This window comes from Astatotilapia calliptera, chromosome 17 (assembly GCF_964374335.1).
Source record: "Astatotilapia calliptera chromosome 17, fAstCal68.1, whole genome shotgun sequence".
In the NCBI taxonomy this organism is placed as follows: Eukaryota; Metazoa; Chordata; class Actinopteri; order Cichliformes; family Cichlidae; genus Astatotilapia; species Astatotilapia calliptera.
Window position 1 is genome coordinate 26,529,452 of NC_137438.1, and position 18,557 is coordinate 26,548,008.

At 44.0% G+C, this 18,557-nt stretch overlaps 1 protein-coding gene across 8 annotated transcripts in view; it reads left to right on the forward strand.

Moving 5' to 3' along the window:
* kmt2e (lysine (K)-specific methyltransferase 2E) overlaps window positions 1-13,310 on the forward strand; it is a 28,565-nt gene extending 15,255 nt beyond the window's left edge. For 2 of the 8 annotated variants that reach the window (XM_026147491.2, XM_026147490.2), the window contains exons 5-25: window positions 65-204; window positions 713-894; window positions 995-1,033; window positions 1,131-1,331; window positions 1,474-1,622; window positions 1,817-1,934; window positions 2,050-2,159; window positions 2,272-2,524; window positions 3,350-3,448; window positions 5,526-5,597; window positions 6,115-6,300; window positions 6,511-6,837; window positions 6,944-7,243; window positions 7,884-8,034; window positions 8,201-8,427; window positions 8,519-8,575; window positions 8,833-9,366; window positions 9,670-9,926; window positions 10,052-10,131; window positions 10,805-10,884; window positions 11,049-13,310. In XM_026147491.2, coding sequence (XP_026003276.1) covers window positions 65-204; window positions 713-894; window positions 995-1,033; window positions 1,131-1,331; window positions 1,474-1,622; window positions 1,817-1,934; window positions 2,050-2,159; window positions 2,272-2,524; window positions 3,350-3,448; window positions 5,526-5,597; window positions 6,115-6,300; window positions 6,511-6,837; window positions 6,944-7,243; window positions 7,884-8,034; window positions 8,201-8,427; window positions 8,519-8,575; window positions 8,833-9,366; window positions 9,670-9,926; window positions 10,052-10,131; window positions 10,805-10,884; window positions 11,049-12,092 — 4,606 coding nt within the window. In that variant the 3' untranslated portion in view covers window positions 12,093-13,310. The remainder of the gene's footprint in view (window positions 1-64; window positions 205-712; window positions 895-994; window positions 1,034-1,130; window positions 1,332-1,473; window positions 1,623-1,816; window positions 1,935-2,049; window positions 2,160-2,271; window positions 2,525-3,349; window positions 3,449-5,525; window positions 5,598-6,114; window positions 6,301-6,510; window positions 6,838-6,943; window positions 7,244-7,883; window positions 8,035-8,200; window positions 8,428-8,518; window positions 8,576-8,832; window positions 9,367-9,669; window positions 9,927-10,051; window positions 10,132-10,804; window positions 10,885-11,048) is intronic. The other 6 variants (XM_026147492.2, XM_026147493.2, XM_026147495.2 and 3 more) reach the window with 6 other exon arrangements.
* The last annotated feature ends 5,247 nt before the right edge of the window (window positions 13,311-18,557 follow it).

Sequence of the window (18,557 nt, forward strand, 5' to 3'; positions counted from 1 at the left end):
GTGGTTAATGGGAACGAAAATGTGACTTGAAGGTTTATTAAAACTCCTTAACGTTTCCCTTTAGTGCCTGGCAGCACATAGACTGCATGGGCATTGACAGACAGAACATTCCTGAGACCTACCTGTGTGAACGCTGCCAACCTCGACACCTCGATAGAGAGAGGGCCGTCCTGCTGCAGACCCGTAAAAGAGAGTCTTTATCTGGTAAGGGAACACATTTATAAAGCTCCCAACATTTCCCATTACCCTTGTACTTTTTTAAAAAAATTTCTGTTGACAAAAATCTCAATGCAGTTGCAGTAATTCACAAAAAGAAAACCTAGAGAAACTAGATTATTTTGAGAGCTGAACTATGAGGCGTTAGAAGCAAGAACCCACAGATAGATGTTTCAGTTCTGCTTTTACTGGCTTCCTTGCTGCAGTAAATGGCCAGCTCATTACAGAGTAAAGCAGGTTGTAAGCTGTGTCAGGGTGCAGCCTCCTCCCCCTGCAGGACAGCCAGATATAATTCTGCCTGAGAGCAGGATGTACTGACACCTGCAGGTCAAGCAGAAAACTGCAATTTAGTTTGTGATGTAGCAAGCCTTGTCTTCCATTAGTATGACACGATTAGCTTTTGTTTTGCCCGAAGCAGGTGTAGCTTTTTATATCTTTGTGTGTGTCACTTTCTTTGTTCCCTGCCTGACTCCTAATAACTCGCTTGCTCATTCAGACGGGGACACCAGTGCTACAGAGAGTGGAGATGAGGTTCCGCTAGAGCTCTACTCCACCTTCCAGCACACGCCTACCACCATCACCCTCACCACTGGACGCCTTGGCAATAAGCAATCTGATAAAAAGCGCAAAAAGAGTGGTGAAAAAGAGCCTCCAGCGTCCTCTGCTCGAGCTAAAAAGGTCAACGTTTACTCATTCACTTACAAAATTAATATTTTACAAACACCTGTTTGGAATGCCGATTAACCTCACACTTTTAATTTATTTAATTACCTTAAAGGCCTTTCGAGAGGGGTCCAGAAAATCCTCTAGAGTAAAGGTAAACTTACAGAACACTCTCACGTCCACCATTTCCAGAATCCAGAATGCTCCTGTTAAATCTGAGCTGTGAGTCACATTTGTACTGTTTTTCTCAGGGTGCAGCTCCCGAACAGGAGCCAACAGAGCACCCGTCTCTGTGGGAGAACAAGATCAAAACGTGGATGGAGCGTTACGAGGAGGCCAGCAGTAATCAGTACACTGAGGATGTTCAGGTCCTGTTGCGTGTTAAAGAACAAGGCGACGGCAAGAGTCTGGCATACAACACGCACCCAGCCTCTTTCAAACCCCCTGTAGAGGTACAAATATACACACTGAGTGAATCTCCACTGGTAACACAAATATGATAACACCCAAACACATTGTTTGTCTCTAGCAGTCTGCAGCACTAGCTTTCCCTCTTGGGGTTCACATGTAATTCAAGATGTTTGTTTATGTCAGGCGGTTTGTGTCTCCCAGAGTCAAGTTCAGAAGAACAAGAAGATCCTCAAGGCGGTGCGAGACTTGGCCCCAGACTCCCTCATCATTGAGTACAGGGGCAAGTTCATGCTTCGACAGCAGTTTGAGGCCAACGGATACTTCTTCAAGAGGTTAGGAAGCTTGTCACGAGTCAAAAGGGTTTTCCCTCTTGGATTTGTCTCAATCTAAATTGAGTGCAACTTCGTTTTTAGTGCAGGTCAAATAAATTAACTCTTAATGTAATGGCAGATGATTTAAGATGTTAAATTGAGGTGTTTTGTGTGCATTGATCCCACTCATCCTTTGACCTTGCTTTTCTCCTCAGGCCATACCCTTTTGTGTTATTTTATTCAAAATTTGATGGACTGGAGATGTGTGTAGACGCTCGCAGCTTTGGAAACGAAGCACGTTTCATTCGCCGCTCTTGTACTCCCAATGCTGAAGTATGTAACATTCAAAAGTGCTTAATAATTTGTTTCTTTTCACTTAATTAACCAAAACTCTTATCCATAGTTGCAAGCGCTATTTTTTACCAATACTCTTCTGAACGTCCCTCAGGTGCGTCATGTCATTGAGGACGGCATGTTACATTTATACATCTACTCATTGCGGCCGATATCCAAGGGCACAGAGATCACAATCGGTTTTGATTTTGACTATGGCAGCTGGTAAGTGTTAAGGAGTAAAACTGGCAATTGCTTGCTAGCAAGACAAGATCGTTTCACTAAATTTCTCCTGTTTTTGTTTGTTTGCTTTGGGTTATTTGTTTGTTTTTTGTAGTAAATACAAGGTGGACTGTGCCTGTGTGAAGGGGAACCAGGAGTGCCCGGTGCTCAAGCACAACCTAGAGCCCACAGAGAACCTGGGTTCTGGAGGCAGACGCAGAGGGAATCGGAAGGACAAGGAGTTGGCACGGGACGACCAGGCCCAGAACCAGAACGTGGGTTTGGACGGCGAGGGGAAGGGCAAGAACATAGGCGACAGCAAGCAGAGAAAACTCTCTCCTCTCCGCCTCTCCATCTCAAACAACCAGGCAAGATTACTTTTTAATGTACGGTGCGCAAAACATGCCTGGTGTCAGTCACCCTTTTTAACACTTCTTAATTTAGATTTATTCTGTTAAAATGCACTCACCCTTATAGTCCATGCATGTGGTTTATTTTGGTCTGTGCATGTGTTTTCCATTGTTAGTCACTCTTTGTTATTGTACATCCTGTTTAGTTCCCTCCCTTTTTTAGTTTTTTTCCTCTCCCATCATCCCTGTTATGCATCCACTTTTGTCCCCTCCCAGCTAATTTTTTTTCCTTATACAGACCATATCTTACTGCACTTTTGTTCCACTGGTCTGGCAGAGATGTGCAGTAGTAACACAAGCAGAGGCGCCGACGGTAACAAAAGTCTCATTTGTTATCGGTTGTGGAAATTATTTTAGAGTTCATGATTCAGGGAAATCTTATTTGTGACTTGAATATTTGGTTTAGAAACCAGTTCCATTTGAATTAGAAAGGACTGCCTCAGGCTTTCAGAAATGCAGAAACATGAGTAGACCTGTCCCAGTAAGACATAGGAGGTTTTAATATCATGATGATACCCAATGGACATGACAATATTCAAGCTGCTACACCAATAATTTAATAAGGGGGTGCTAATAAAGTCATAACTTTCAAGAAGGCCACTTAGCAGTTGTGTAATGTGCACAGACCAACCACCTATCTAAGCGTATCTTTAAAAAGTTCTTCCTCAGCCTCTCCCTCACCTCACCTCTCCTCCACTCTTACCTGTCTCCTTCTAGTCTGTAGCCAGACTGAATGATCAGCCATGATAAAGCGCCATACCCCGCTCTCCCCTCCTCTTACAGGATCCTGAGTTATTTGAGGATCTAGAAGACAAAACCTCCGTTAGCAATGAAGTAGAGATGGAGTCAGAGGAGCAGATTGCAGAGAGGAGGAGGAAGATGGTAAGTGTGCCAAGCTAGGGGCTACAGCTTACCCCCCTCCCCCGCTGCCGTGCTACCACCCAGCAGAAAGAGCAAAAATAAAAACTGTCCCCTGTTGCTCTGGGTGTGGACTTAACTATTTGTCTGCTAAGGGCTTGGATAGGAGCAGCTGTCTTCTACCTCTCCTCCATAAAACCAGCCTCCTCCTTCACCATTCATCTACTGCTAGTGCTCCCACTATTATCGGTGCATCTGTTGCTGTTTTGTTCAAACCCACTGTGCTTTCCCTCCTTCAGCTTTGACTTTTCCCCTTTTCTCACAGCGCTGAGGCTTTGTGCTTGTCTGTCATTACGCTTATTTTCTCATTTGTTGCCTGTTTTTTCTTTTTTGCCCCTTCACCATGTGAGAACATGAACAGGCCTGCAGTGCCGCATGCCTGTTGACAACCTTGCCAGTGTATTGTGTCTTTATGCACACTGAAACTATCCCCCAGTGTGTATTACAGTTTGAGTAGAGCTCTCTTCTCACCTTCATTGTAGCCATGAGATTGAAATGGCCTGTTACGGGTTCAACCACTCTCTCTGCCAAATGGTCGTATGTCCCCGAGAGATGGGATCAAACACACACACACACACACACACACACACACACACACACACACACACACACACACACAGGAAATTACCCTGCAGTCAGCTCCGTTTCACATGGTAGACCCAAGGTGTAAATCGCTGACTCATCTTTGGCTAAGGTACAGTTCTTATAATTGGCCAGAGAGATGGATGGATGGATGGATAGATGGAGGGAGTGACTGCAGAGGGTAGAGCCCTGTTGCCGAGGCCTTATTGACTACGGGAGATCCAATAAGCTGCCTTCTATGCAACATGGCAGAAGAGGGCACCCTGCTCGAGCAAAGAAGCATACATTTGCACACTGACGGTCACAAGCGTAGTAGGTGTGCGTGGTCATTTTTAAATCTGTGTGGTGGAGATGCTGCATGGGAGAGAAATATCTTGCCTGCTTAAGCTCTTACTGAAAGTTCTATTGGTGGAAAGGGCAACCAGGGTTTATGTTGTCTTCCTACTACCCCAGCTCTTTAGATATTTTATGTATACTAACACTTCACCCTTGGTGTTCTGTTGCCTGTGGGAAGAGTCAAAATGTCAAATCATTGCTAACATGGGCTCCCCCTTTCTTTATATTTTTGTTAGGGCTCCTTTAGCTTAGCCTCTGTGATAGAAGTCGGAATATACAAAGAAACTGGACATTTAAAAATAACCCTTTACTACCACTGCGGTTTGTTCTTCCTCATTGTGGGGAACTCCGCTATTGTTTCCTTTACTACTCGAGCCAAACTTCAACCGATCAATATTCTGCCTACATACAGCATCATTGCCATTGGTGCCACTGTTTGCATGCAGCCCTACAAAAAGCAAACACATGTGATTGAAGTCCAGTAATTCACAACCAGACAAGCAGGACCTTAAATCTCACTTTAAAGATCAAGATTTTAAGAATATGTCAAATGATGTGCTGTGACTCTCTTTGTGAGATGGGTGTAATAAGCTGCTGGTCAGTGATTGTAGTGAATGCCCAGCTTTTGGTAGAAGGAATTAAAAGACCTGTGCCTTTTTATTGTAGTGTTTTTTTGTTGTTGTTGTTTTTGTAAAACTTAGTTCTTAGGAAATTCTGTGAAGATTTTGGTTTACAGCAGGAGTCCTGCTATAAGAGATTGTTCCTAAATTTTTGAATACTTGTCGACGCCTTGTATTTGGAAGCCAAAGCTCCAAAGAAGCCACAAGTGGAATTGCATGACCTTGGGGTCTTAGACTATGGGTTTGGAGTGGCACCAATGTTTTTCTCACTGCTTTGAAAAGGGCAATTACATCCTGGCATTGTTAGTGCATTCCTGAAGATGCTCTATAGTTGTAAATATCCTGCATAGTGTTATTGCATATTACTAGGTAACCTTAGCGCTGGAAAAATTTCACCAGATGATTAGAGATCCTTTAGTCCAGTCATGTCCATTTTTAGTGAAGCCTTGTTTAGGTGGGACATGTCTCTTCTAAACTGGGCTGTTTCTTTATTAAACATTCAGGCCAACCCAGCGGAGCAGTCCCATCTACCTGTCGGGGCGGCTTCGTGCTGGAGGGGACTGAAAATCAAGGAGGTAAACTTGACCCATACATGGCCAACCCCACCCATCTACCAACCTCGTAGTGGTGATTGACTGAGTTAAAAGCGTACTAACAGTCCTGTCTTTACAGCAAACTTTAGCCTATGCAGGCAAAAAAAAATTTTTTTTTTTTTTCCTTTCCAAAAGTGTGCTTTGAGTAATGATGGAGTGCTTTGTTTTAGGTGGAGGTAGCTATGGTTTCTTTATAAGGACCTGGGGAAATTTATTTGCGTACAAGCTAAATTAAAACACCTTGTTCTCCTACATTTTTCTCTCACTCCAATCTCCTCTTTTGGTTGCTCTTATTGTGAAAATGAAGGGACATTTTTTTTTTTTCTACTTGGCTCTGCATATGGCACTCTGCACTCAGATAGAAATGCTTTTCGCTGCGTAGCACACATTAACCAGTTGCACTGCTACCTCTGGGGAGTAGTACTCCATGAACTAATCTATGCGCACTCTCTTCCTCTCCCTCGCCCCTCCTCCATGCCCCACATCTAACCCTCTGCAGACACGAGAGGAGAGGAAGATGGAGGCCATCCTGCAAGCCTTTGCCCGAATGGAGAAGAGAGAGAAACGACGGGAGCAGGCGCTGGAGAGAATCGGCAGCATAAAGTCCGAGGTTGGGGGCCGCAGTGACATTAAGGAGGAGCCTCCAGCCACACCAGAGACGGCAGATTCGCCAGCTGTTATCCAGGTCAGAGCACAGATAAACAAAAAAAACAAAAAAAACAAAACAAAAAACTTTACTTTTATTTATATTTTAATTGATGTTGGCACAAATGCTTCTTCTGAGCTGTACTATAAAAAAATTGTGTTTTTGTTTGGAGCAAGCTATTGTCAGATTTTTAAGAGATTTATGTATTCAAATGTGATGTTATTGAACTCTCAAATGTGTTTTTTATAGCCACTTCTGGAAGTAAAAGAGGAGCCAGGTCTAAAGCCAGCCAAAGTTAAAGGCACGAGGAACAGGAAAAGTTTCTCAAGAAATCGTACTCACATTGGGCAACAGCGGCGACGAGCTCGCACTATCAGCACTTGTTCTGACCTGCCTCCCAGCTCTCCAACTGAGTCTGTGGAGCCTGTGACCAATGAAGCCCCTGAAGGAGAAACACCCACTGTGCCAGAGCCGGAGGCCATCTCCACACAAGCACCCGACACCAGTCCTCCGCACAGCAGCTCACCTGCACCTGACAGAAACCGAACAGGGAGCAAGACTTTCAGAACAAAAAAGGTACAGGCACATGTCTAATTCTGCATATGAAACATATTTCTGGCTTTTTAAAAAATGTTCAGGAACCCTTTAGAATTTTTACATCTTCTCAAACTCTTTTCCACAGCACTTTGTGAATGAGTGGGTAGGCGAGAAACAGCAGGACCGTGGTGCTGTACGAACACCAGAACCAGTCCCAGAAAGGCCACTGAGAATAAGCAGTGACCCTGAAGTGCTGGCCACGCAGCTCAACGCCCTGCCAGGCCTGGCCTGCTCCCAGCAGGTCTACAGCACGCCCAAACACTATGTCCGCTTTTTGTCCCCGTTCTTGGCAAACCGCAGCCCCACATCTCCCGGGGTCCCCACCGGGAGACGGCGTTCCCGAGAACTACCCGAAATGCCACCAACCACTGGTTCCTGCAAGAAGGTACAGACTTCTGCTTTTAAAAGCAATCCTGCCTTTCTTTGATGCTCATGGGAAAAACTTAAACAGCTAGATTTGGAAAGTAGATCTTTGTTTACATAGGAAATAACTAAGTTTTCCCAAAATGCCACAGCCTTTGAATTTCTTCCATTCTTTGTTAACTCCGTCTCCGTGAATGCATCAAAAAGTTTCCAGTGGGATGAACTCATTTGAAGTCGCCCAGAATATTATCGAGGGACAGGACTGTCACTGTTTAGCTGCTTTATTTAGAAGCTTCCTTTAATAAGTTGCTGAATTTATATTCTCCTTTACTAAAGTGCGTCTAGAAGCAGAATTTATCATTCAGCAGCTATCTTGTTAAAACCTATAGGTACTTATTTTGCCCCTATCTAAATGAATAAGGAGAGGTTTTTGGGTTTGTTTGTTTTTTGGGGTTTTTTGGGGTTTTTTTAAGCTTGAAATTAGAAACTTCTCTCCTTTTACACACCATCTAGGTAACTTGATTAATACCATGACCATTTAGGTTAGTTTCTATATTTTTATTACAATATTAAGTAGATATACCTGCCACTAGATGTTTGAAACTGTTGTGAATGTCTCCTGTGCACTCTTTCTCTTTGTTATAATGGCTCTGTTTTTACAGCGATGGTTGAAGCAAGCTCTAGAGGAGGAAGGCTCCACCAGCCCAGGCAGACGGCCAAGTCTTCTCATGCCCGGTGAAGGCCCCCTCAGCCCCTCCATTAACGGAGACTCAGACAGCCCCCTACCCTATAATGGCATCTGCTCGCTACCAGGTAAGTCTGGGTTCGAACAGATCAATCTAATGCCACTTAAACTACAAACCTAACAAAGAAAACTGTGCATTTATTCAATGATGGTAAAGGAAACCAGTCTTAATAACAGTAAATAATCAAGCCAACTTTAAATCATAGATGCCATGCTCATTTTGACATCTTGCAGAGTTGCCCACTCCTTTGAAAAAGCGAAGGTTGAGTCCTTTGGACGCTTGTATGTCTGAGAGCTCAACGCCCTACGGTTCCCCTTGTGCCACGCCCACCCGGACAGAACAGTTGGAGACGCTGCTGACACCAGCCTTAATGGCCACCCCTCCACGTCCCCGAACAGAGGAGCCAAGCATGGAGCCCTTGCCCAGCACCCCAACGCCAACGCTTAATGCCCCTCAGGAGGTAAAGCTGTGTTTATGCATAAGCCTGTAAACGTTACATGTTTGTTTACATGAGGAAGAAAAAGTGGCTAAGTGTGTTTGTGGTTGCACAGAATGAATCTTCAGGGGAGAACTCACCAGAGGTCAACCGAAAACCCTGTGTGCAGGAGGTAAGATCATACCTCTAATATATTTCATTTGGAAATGACTTTAACCATCAGTCTCCCTCAGTTCCAGTATTATACTATCTGAAAATGTGGTAGTATTGCTGTAATAGTTTTTCTATAATAAAAATGTCCAGCTACATCCAAACATAAACCAGTAATCCAAAACATAATGTCAATTTAAGTCTGTTAAGCAGACATGTTCTTAGTGTTATGCCTCATCAGTGTTCATGTTGTGTTTTCATCCCTTGCTTCTCACCCAGGCCGATCGTCCTCCTTCGTTGGCGTCCTCTCCCTGCATCAAGGTTCCTAGTTCAGATGGACTCCCGTCAGAAGCCAAGGTGTCAGTTCCAGAGAGTCCACAGCCTCCACCTGCTGAGTCGGTGGACTGTGGAGAGGACAGGCCTGATAGTGGGGGTGTAGAAAGCACCAGTGAGGCTCCCTTGTCTACAGAAGCATGTGCTTCCTCTTATTCTGGCTGGATAAAAAGCCCAGAGAGGGGCCCGACTGCACCAGCTGGCCTGAACTTCTCTCCAGTCAATTCAAACTTAAGGGACCTCACCCCCTCCCACACTCTGGAGCCTCTGGCAGCCCCCTTCAGGCCTGAGGCTGCAGCAGGACCCTCAGCAGGAACGGGGTCACTGGTTGGCTCCCAGCCCTCGTTTAGCGAAGGCCAAGGGCAGCTCTTTCACCCCAGCTCTGAGGAGGGAAGTTCTCTTGGCTTCTCACGCTCGCTGAATGGGGACAGCGCTGGTGACGGAGGAGGCTCTGCACAGAACCCCCCACAGAAGAAAAAGGTGAGATTACTGACCTATAGAGATGAAAAAGAAGCTATCTGAAAACACTAAATGGCCCTTAATGAGATTGTAAATGCATTTTGCCCCCAGACAGTTTAAACAAACAGTTAATTAGTCAACAGTCTGAAAAAATAACTAGTTACTTATATAATCTGCAGAGAGAGTACCAATACATTGCAAACAAATGAGGTTGGCAGCGGGACTCCAGAAGTATTGATGCTTCCAAAGGTTGAATTATTATTCTTCAAATGCTGGCCTCTACTGGTTTGACTTAATGGTTTTTGTGGTTCTGCTTCTTCCCAGGTTTCCCTGCTAGAATACCGTAAGCGTCAACGCGAAGCCCGTCGCAGCGGCTCCAAGACCGAGTGCAGCTCTCCCGTTTCCACTGTGCCGCCTCTAGCGGTGGACGCCTTCTCTGTCTCTCTAGAGACCACCAGCGAGCCTCCTCTACCTCCTGCTTCCACGGCTCTCTCCAACACCACCACCGCAGCTTTAAGAGAGCCACAGACAAACGAGGAGGCAGAGTCCACCGGAGAGAAGGAGGGAGGAGAAGGACAGTGGTGTGTGCTTTAATGTGTTGAAATGATAACTACAGAGAAATGTGTAAACAGAAAAAAAAAAAAGCTCTGCATTCATGGTAGCAAACCTTAGTACATAAAGTCTTCTTATTGATGTTTCACTTCAGGACATCGTCGACTTCTGTAGAGCAGGCCCGAGAGCGCAGCTACCACCGAGCTCTGCTGCTCAGCAAAGACAAAGACACAGGTAAGAAAACGGAAATCGTACGGTGTGAGGATGGAGAAGCAAACCCTATATGTTACAGCCTACCATGGGCAGAAACTCCTCGTGCATGTACAGAAGTGCCCTTAAGCCTTTTGTAATAGTAGTTGATCATGTTTACTGACATTTTTCAAGGAACCAGCACCCAAAATACCTGTAGCAGTTTGAGGGGTGCGCTGCTGTAGTACATGAAGACTGTAGTTACCCCATTTCCCTATTTTTTATTTATTTATTTATTTATTTTAGTTTGTTTGTGAGTGAAGTGGTGGTGAATGCTTTGTTTCTTTGTAAGAGTAAAATTAGTTGGGATTTTATTTTTTTGCAATATGAAGGCAGCTGGTGTGCAGGAAATCCTGGAATAATAAAGTAATTTGTTTTCTCATAACCTGAATTAAACAATCTAGATTTAACTAAAGAACTGTGCCATTCTTTGTTGAATGTTTAAGTGTGTTTTGAGTGGCTTGTGGTTAAATGTATTTGTATTGAAATGCTTTTTACTATCAATGTGTTGCAAGCATTTTAAACCATCCATGAATGGTCATACAACCAGATCTGTCTCCATCAGAGCTGTTTATATTTTTCATGTTTTTTTTCTTTTTTTAAATGATGATCTGTTTTGTATTTTTGTATTTTTTTATTTTTATTTTTATTTTTTTAGATGGTGAGACAGAAGGTGGAGATACGCCTTCGATGAGGGAGTGTGCATCTCCGAGTGTCCAGAAGACCCCGACCCACACAGTGAGTTGACGTCAGGCTATCATCACCAGTTTTATTGCCAGTTTATTTTTATTTTTTATTTTATTAAATTTAATTAATTTTAGTCATGTTTTCTGTTAAAGTTTCATTGATTAAATTGATTAATTTGACTCATCTCTGCTTACTTTTGTCCGTCTCCTCTGCAGCCCTGTTCTCCTGGCCCTCTTGTCCAACCTTCTGGTCGGCCATCGAAGGAGGAAGATGGCGATGGTCAACCTCGGACGCCAAATCTGACCAGCCAGCCGACAAGCAAGCCGACAGGACCCAAATCGGCCCCGCTAACACCGACAAAGCTTCACCCCACCCCGTTACCCTCCTCACCAGTCCACTACCCTGGATCGTCCCTCCTCCACTCTCCAAAGCCTCAGGTTCAGGGTTCGCCCTATCGCAGCCAGAGGGCGCTGTTCTCTGCCCAAACTCAGAACCAACCACAGCCCCAGACTCAGACTGGGCCCAGTGCTTTTCCGCAGTATAATACACAGAACACTCCACCGCCACCGCCACCACCACCGCCAGCACCGCCTGTTTCCACAGCCTATTTTCCAAGCCAGAGCCCCTCACCTGCCGGACCTTTCCCTGGGTTTAAACCCTCTGTCACGCCGCCCTATCCTCCAGGCTCTCAGTCCCTGATACAGACTCTTCCCCACAGCGTGCACTATCAGAGTTCAGCTGCTCCTCCGCCGCCACCTCCTCCGCCTCCACACCCGATGCCTGGCCCCACCCTGCTACACGTCAACCTGCAGCCACCTCCTATCCAGCAACATCAGCTCATGATGACAACTGCACCTCCTCCACCTCCTCCCCCACAGGGTCAGACCTCCCAACAGCAGCAGCCGCCTCCTTCGGGAGGCACCCTGTTGTCACTTACCCCTCCGCCACCACCTCCTCCGCCTCCTCCAGCCCCCTCTACCAACACCCCAATGCAGCCCCACCACTATCAGAACTTAGGGGGGTTTCAGCCGGCACTGATGCACCCTGGTGCTGCAGCGAACTCTTCAGTACCCCCATCCTCCTACCCCCCACCCCTTCAGCAGACCGGACTGCCTCCACCTCCCCCACCTCCTCCCCAACAGACTCAACAAGGCCAGTCTCAGGCCGCTGCCTCCCAGATGCCTTCTGGGACTCGTGGAGCTCCTGCATCCTCGACCCCCTTCCACAGCTCGGGGTACCTGAGCACAGGGTGGCACTGACCCGCCCCTTCTTGCTGCCGGTGTCTGGCAGCCCCTGAGAACTCATCGTGAGGGGGCATGTACCATACGCTGTAGATACGTTTTCTATGTACCTGTACACATGGCCAGTGGAAAAACAGCTGATTGTGGGATAAAAGGGTACTTTTTAAGAAAAACAAAAAAGACATAAAATTTTAACAAAAAAGGACAGTGAAATAAATCTTCAAGACAGACTATAAAAATAAAGATAGACGATTCTCCCCGGTGCTCATAGCCCTTTTCTCTCTGGCCTCCATGTTTGTTTTTATAATATCCTTCCTGTGATGGAGAGGAAGGATCTTTGTTCTGTGTCTTGTTTGGACTCCCGTTGTAAGGCACTTTGTTTATCAATGGACATTCCAGCCTATATCCTTCCTCTTCCTTTCCCCTTTGTCAGTTAAACATTTTACTTCCTCCTCTCACTCATCTGTTGTCATCTCTATACACCATTTATTTGTTTTAATCTAGTGGTTCATTATAGCGCAGAGAAAGCTCTTTTTGTATAGAGAAGAAGAAAAAAAGACAAATATTTTTTTTATTCCTCTGTCTGACAACAAATATCTGTTCACCGCTGCAGATTCAGAAGAAGAAAAAAAAAAAAAAAGACCAGTTTCGGGGGAACCTGCCTCACTGCCACAGGAGGCCGAACTCGTTTGTGTGTGTGAGTGTGTTTCAGTGTGTGTGGCTGCTTAGATAAGCAAAGCGTGCGTGAGATTTCATGTAAAAACGAGTGTCTTCTGAGGTAGGCTGGGTGGTCTGGCCCACAGGTAGGATGTTAGCGGTTTATTTTTGAATATCAATGGTTATTTGTAGAAAATGTAATTTAATGTATAGGTGGTTACTCCAGCTTTCACCAAGAACAGGTTGTACATATTCGCTTTTTTTTTTTTTTTTTTTTTTTATGCTTGTACAATTTGCTCCCATACTGTTTATTTTTTTTGTTTTTTTAAATATTGTTGTAAATACAAACACTCTTCTTGGCAAAGCTGAATGTTTCTGTGACTGTAGCATTATTTTTATTTTATTCTAACCCCCTCCACCCTCCCATCCTCAACTATTCAACTTGGTCTTTTTTTTTTTTTTTTTAAATCATTTGTGTGTGTGAGTGTACGTTTGTGTGGAGGGGAGAGACTCACAGACACTGCACTGGTTGGCTATTTTCATGGTTCATTATAATAAATCACTGTAATGACAGTTTTACACCACTTGTCGTGACATTTGTCTGCCGGGGAACATTTGTGCCGTCGTCTTTGCTGCCGGCTGCTCTGACAAATATCCGCTCAGATTGAAATCATCCAAGGACAGCAGAAAACTGAGGCTGAGAGGTAATAATACTGCCCACCTACAGCATATTTATAATCAATATCCAAACACTGGAACATTAGAACGCAGTAGGAAATCTTTAAAGTTGGACTATAATTATAGGAATAAAAATTGATAGGGGTTAACTGTGTGCCATTATTTTCCCAAAATGAGTTTCCTTGTAAATTAAATTTAATTAATAATCTTTGGCAAGTTGTTTAATTGTGTAGATATGTTGAGAGTACATCCTTTTTCTGCAGCATAGAAAAAGGAACAATGTTAGAAGTGAAAATCAGAGGTGGAACAGAATTAATAGAAAAAATACCTTTTTTTTTTTCTTAATTCATATTATTGTAAAATTGATATCTGTAGGTATTTAACTGCTAGTTAGACAAAAGGCAAATTTGAAGATGTTAGTGCTTAAAGTGGACTTATAGAATATAGGGAAGTAGGATTTTTCAAAATCATGCAATAGGTGCAGCCAACAAAACTCAGATGAGTTTGATTCCTGGGCCCTGTTTCAGGAAGCCGGTTTAGTGGAAAAACTGAGTAAGTATACCCTGAGTTAACGAAAACTCTGGGTTTTCGGTTTCAGAAAGCGAGTTCAGATGAAGCCTCAGTGAGTCACTATGACGACACACTCCGTGAAGCTAACCTGCCCCCTAGCAGGTTTACTACAACTAACCCTGACTGTCTCCGCCCCTTTGTCGGAAACCTGACAGTAGGAAGTGTCGGACATGGCGTGCCACTTCCTTGAAGAGCCAGTAGATCGTGAAGCCCAAATTCTCCGCAGAGCTCTCCGCCGGGAGAGAGTGATCAGAGCGCGTTTGGACATTTTATCATTTCCTGATGATTTTCTGTGTGAACGTCACCGTTTCTCAGCACAATCTATAATTTATTTGGATAACATCCTCAGGCCATATATTACGCATGTGACACATCGCGGACATGCTCTCAGTTCATTACATATTATTTGTATTGCACTTCGGTTTCTTGCAAACGGGAGCTTTCTGTATAATATTGGTGACGCTGAGCACGTTTCCAAGGCTACCGTCTGTCGGGCAGTCAGGAATGTTACAGTTGCACTGAAACGTCTCCTGTACTCGTCTGTGGTGTTCCCCGGTCATAGACCCACAAGATTTATCAAAGAGGGATGCCACAAAATTGCAGGTATCAGGATGACCAAAACTTAATTTATGATGTGGTGATATTTGAACTACTACTTAAATTTTACATTCATTTTCAGGGTTCCCAGGCGTGATTGGCTGTACAGATGGCACTCACATTCCAATCATTGCTCCTTCAGTAAATGAAGGAGACTATGTGAACAGGAAGTCTTTCCACAGCATTAATGTACAGGTACATAGTTCCCTGTAGCATTTCAAACTAACAAATTATTTCATTATAGTAATGGATGCTAATTTGTGTTCTCTGCACTGTGAAGATCATATGTGATGCTGCCAACATTATCACAAATGTGGAAGCCAAGTGGCCAGGCTCTGTCCATGACTCACAAATATTCCGTGAATGTACACTGAGCACAAAATTTGGACATGGTGAGTTGAGAATACTTTAAAATATATAAAGACCAATTGCTTCAGGGACATTTGAACTGAAGTGTATCCTTCTGTCTTAGGAGAGTTCACTGGCTACTTGCTTGGTGATAGGGGGTATCCATGTTTACCCTATTTGCTTACCCCTTACCCTGACCCTGAACCGGGCCCACAGCAGCGATATAATCTGGCTCATTGCAGGACAAGAGCCAGAATTGAAATGACTATCGGAATGCTTAAGGCCCGGTTCCAGTGCCTGCAAAGACTCAGGGTCACCCCAGAAAGGGCATGTGACATTATTGTGGCATCTGTGATTCTTCACAACATTGCCACAATTAGAGGAGAACACTGTCCTTCTGAACCAAACATCAGCAGTGATCCAAACCATGAACATCCTGACCCTCCCACGGACATACAAGATGGAAGCGCAGTCAGAGACACCATATGTCACAATCATTTCTTTTGACCCATCACCTCAACATGTTGAAAGAAGAATAAACAGATTTTTTGTTCAACTGGCTTTATTGGTCGCCTGTATTTCCTGTACACAAAGTATTAAAAGATGTAAACCTCATAAAGTGTCTCTGTTGCTTCCTCCTCTGTAACAGCTGTCAATGTTTCTTCATTATTTTCCTGTAGTAAAGAAATAAACAACATTGCTGTTCTACTGTAAACTCATATAATCTGTGGAGTATTACTCACAACTGCATGTTGGTCTGGCTCAACAGGAGGCTGCACCAGATGCAGTACACCACCACCATCAACTGATAGAATATGAGGTTTATACAGGTCACTTATAACTTACAAGGGACCAAATGGCAATTAACAAACATACCAATCACCTTACACTTCATTGTCATTATGCTCTCAAAGACAACCAAGACTGAGGGAAGGCAAAATCAGTAGGAAAATAACTTCACTACAAAATAATCCATTATGGTAAAGAGTTTATCAAATGAATGAGTAGCACTGCAAAGGTGACTGTGAAGAAAGGATGTATGCACATCATGTATTATTTTGAATTTACCCCCTATGTAGGCACTTGTGTCTTGCGGGGTTATTGACTCAGAGGATGTCCCCGCAGAGATGCCTTCGGCCACAGGGCGCCCACTGTTTTGGCTGAGGGCCAACTGCTCAGCCTCTGTGAGTGGTGGTGGTGGAGGACCCCCACCTGTTTTTCGGGCCTCCGCTTTTTTTCTGTTGGCTATAACGGGCCACATTTGAGCATACAGAGTAAGCAAATATGTACTTGTAATGTGCTCAGATAATTTCAATAAGTGCTTACAGACAGAAAATTAATGTAGCCTCTAACTGCAATTGATTTACATCGGACAAACAGACCAAGCACTATGGCTCATAATACAATTACACCTTACCTGTTTGGACTATATTTTTATATTTCATTTTTACTTGCTGCCAGGCACGTTTGGGGCCTGTTGGGTTGCACCTGCGCTCACATCACATCACAACATAAAATGTATAAAATAACAAATAAAATAACATATGATAAAATAACGTGTTAAATGGGTGGAAATCCCTAGATCAATGTTTATATTAACACTCAGGCATTGACTCTGTCGGCTATGTTTTGCCATGCACGCTCCCTTTCTTTTGCAGCTGTGGCTGTGTTACTTTTTTCCGCGGAATTTGCATGTTATCGGCATATGCTGCCATCAGAATTTCGGCCTCAAGCGCTGTGAAATACATTGACCGCGCCTTCTTTCCCTCCGTCTCCATGGTGACTCGCTTAATCTGTGCTCCGCTTATCAGGGCTTTATGTATCCTCGTCCGCGCGCTTCACTTGGGGTTGACGCAACTCCGCGTTGATTGAACTAATTGTTATCAGCCTTTCTGAAACCGAATATTCCGAGTTGGACAGTTCGGGGTTACTCAACCCTGAGTATTGTTTTTCACTCTGAGTTTTCTAAACCGGCTTCCTGAAACAGGGCCCTGGTGACCTTGACCTCAAGGTCAAAAGTCAGGTTTTCTGAAAATCTTGTGACTGAGATCATTCAAACGTGGCAATGTAATTCTTTTCAAATTCATACCCCAGGTGCATCTGCGTTGGCAGCGTTGTCAACTGTACCAGTACCACTGTCAACAACCATCGTGCTTAACAGTTCATACGGTGTTTAGGTTTAAAACCCTCAACTTTAAGGTTGTTATACACGGAGCAGTGAGACAAAGATCCAAACTTGTATAATAAGTATATAAATGCAGTGGGGGCAGGCAAGTCAACATCAAGCCATTATTAGCTGGTCCTGATGTTTCTAAGCAAGAAAAAAAACTTAAGACACTGAGATTTGGGGTTTATCCTTCATCTCAGGAGAAGGCAGCAGCAGGGAGAATTTTATGATTTGATCCAGTAGTTGAAGCTGAATTGCGACCGCTTTCATACATATTTCAGCATGTCAGTGAGGTAGTCTGAGCTCATGTTGTGAGACCTGGAATCACAAACTCCAGCTGATCCAGAGCAGCATCTAGCTGTGTGTCTGAGTTTAAATGATGGAATTTTACCATTTCCAGATCATTGTATATTCAGTACTGATGCACGTTTTCATCTAAGAGTGCACTTGTTGCCAAATGCAGTGGTCCAATTGGCTTCAAATTCATCCTGCAAAATAACACAGTCTGTGTACAGCTGCATTAAGAATAGGTCTAAAGTAGAGTCCAAAATATGTGTAATGCATGAAATACCACACATCGGTGTGGAAGAGCCTTTATAGAGTAGCTGTGCATCATTTGCACTTCAAATTAATCCTTATTTTTCTTGTAGTGGGTGTTGTTGCATCACCCCTCCTCTCCCTGTAAGCTAACTTTCTTTTTGATTGGCTGCCACTTGCAAATAAAAAGTGTGGGACAGGAGTAGATGACCTTACTGGCAATAATGACATTTGTCAAAGAGTGGAAAAAATGTCTGATACTGAACATTTATAGCAGCCTAAAGCCTCCAGCAACATATATATGACCAAAAATAAGGAAAGGCACTCCCTTGAGGAAGGTCTAACGAGGATTTATTTACACACCTAATGTTAGCGGGTGGGGATGGCTTTGTCCTCCAGAGAGTAAATGTTTATTCAGCTCAAAGTAAAGTTAAGAATAAAAGAAACTGAGCCAAGTGAGATCACATGGAGCTGAGATGTCATGAAAAGGTCACCGTATAGAGGATGGACCCTTCTGATTTAGGGCACAGTGTGGCTTTACTCTGAAGTCATCCTGCCCTTGTAGTGGTTCCAATAATAGCAACACCGTCTATATTCATACATCCATCCAATTTTGCCTTGAGTGTATAACGAGCATTACGGCCTCATGAGGCACTATAGTGATTAGGCTTTAGTCTCTGGTTGAAACAAAATAGCCAATAATGACTCATAACTTCCTCTAACAAAGAGACTAATCTTCCCTCTAAGAGGTGTACAGCCCCCTGAAGGCTGTTAGGATTCATGTGAGCAGATGGCCGTGCACATGTCTTGATTTTAATCAAGTAGCTGGTGTGCATGCCAAAAATTATATCCCCCCCTTAATGATTATGATGCTGCCTCTGCCCTTCAGTGTTTTGGAAGTGAGGGTAACAACCAGGACTCACATGTGA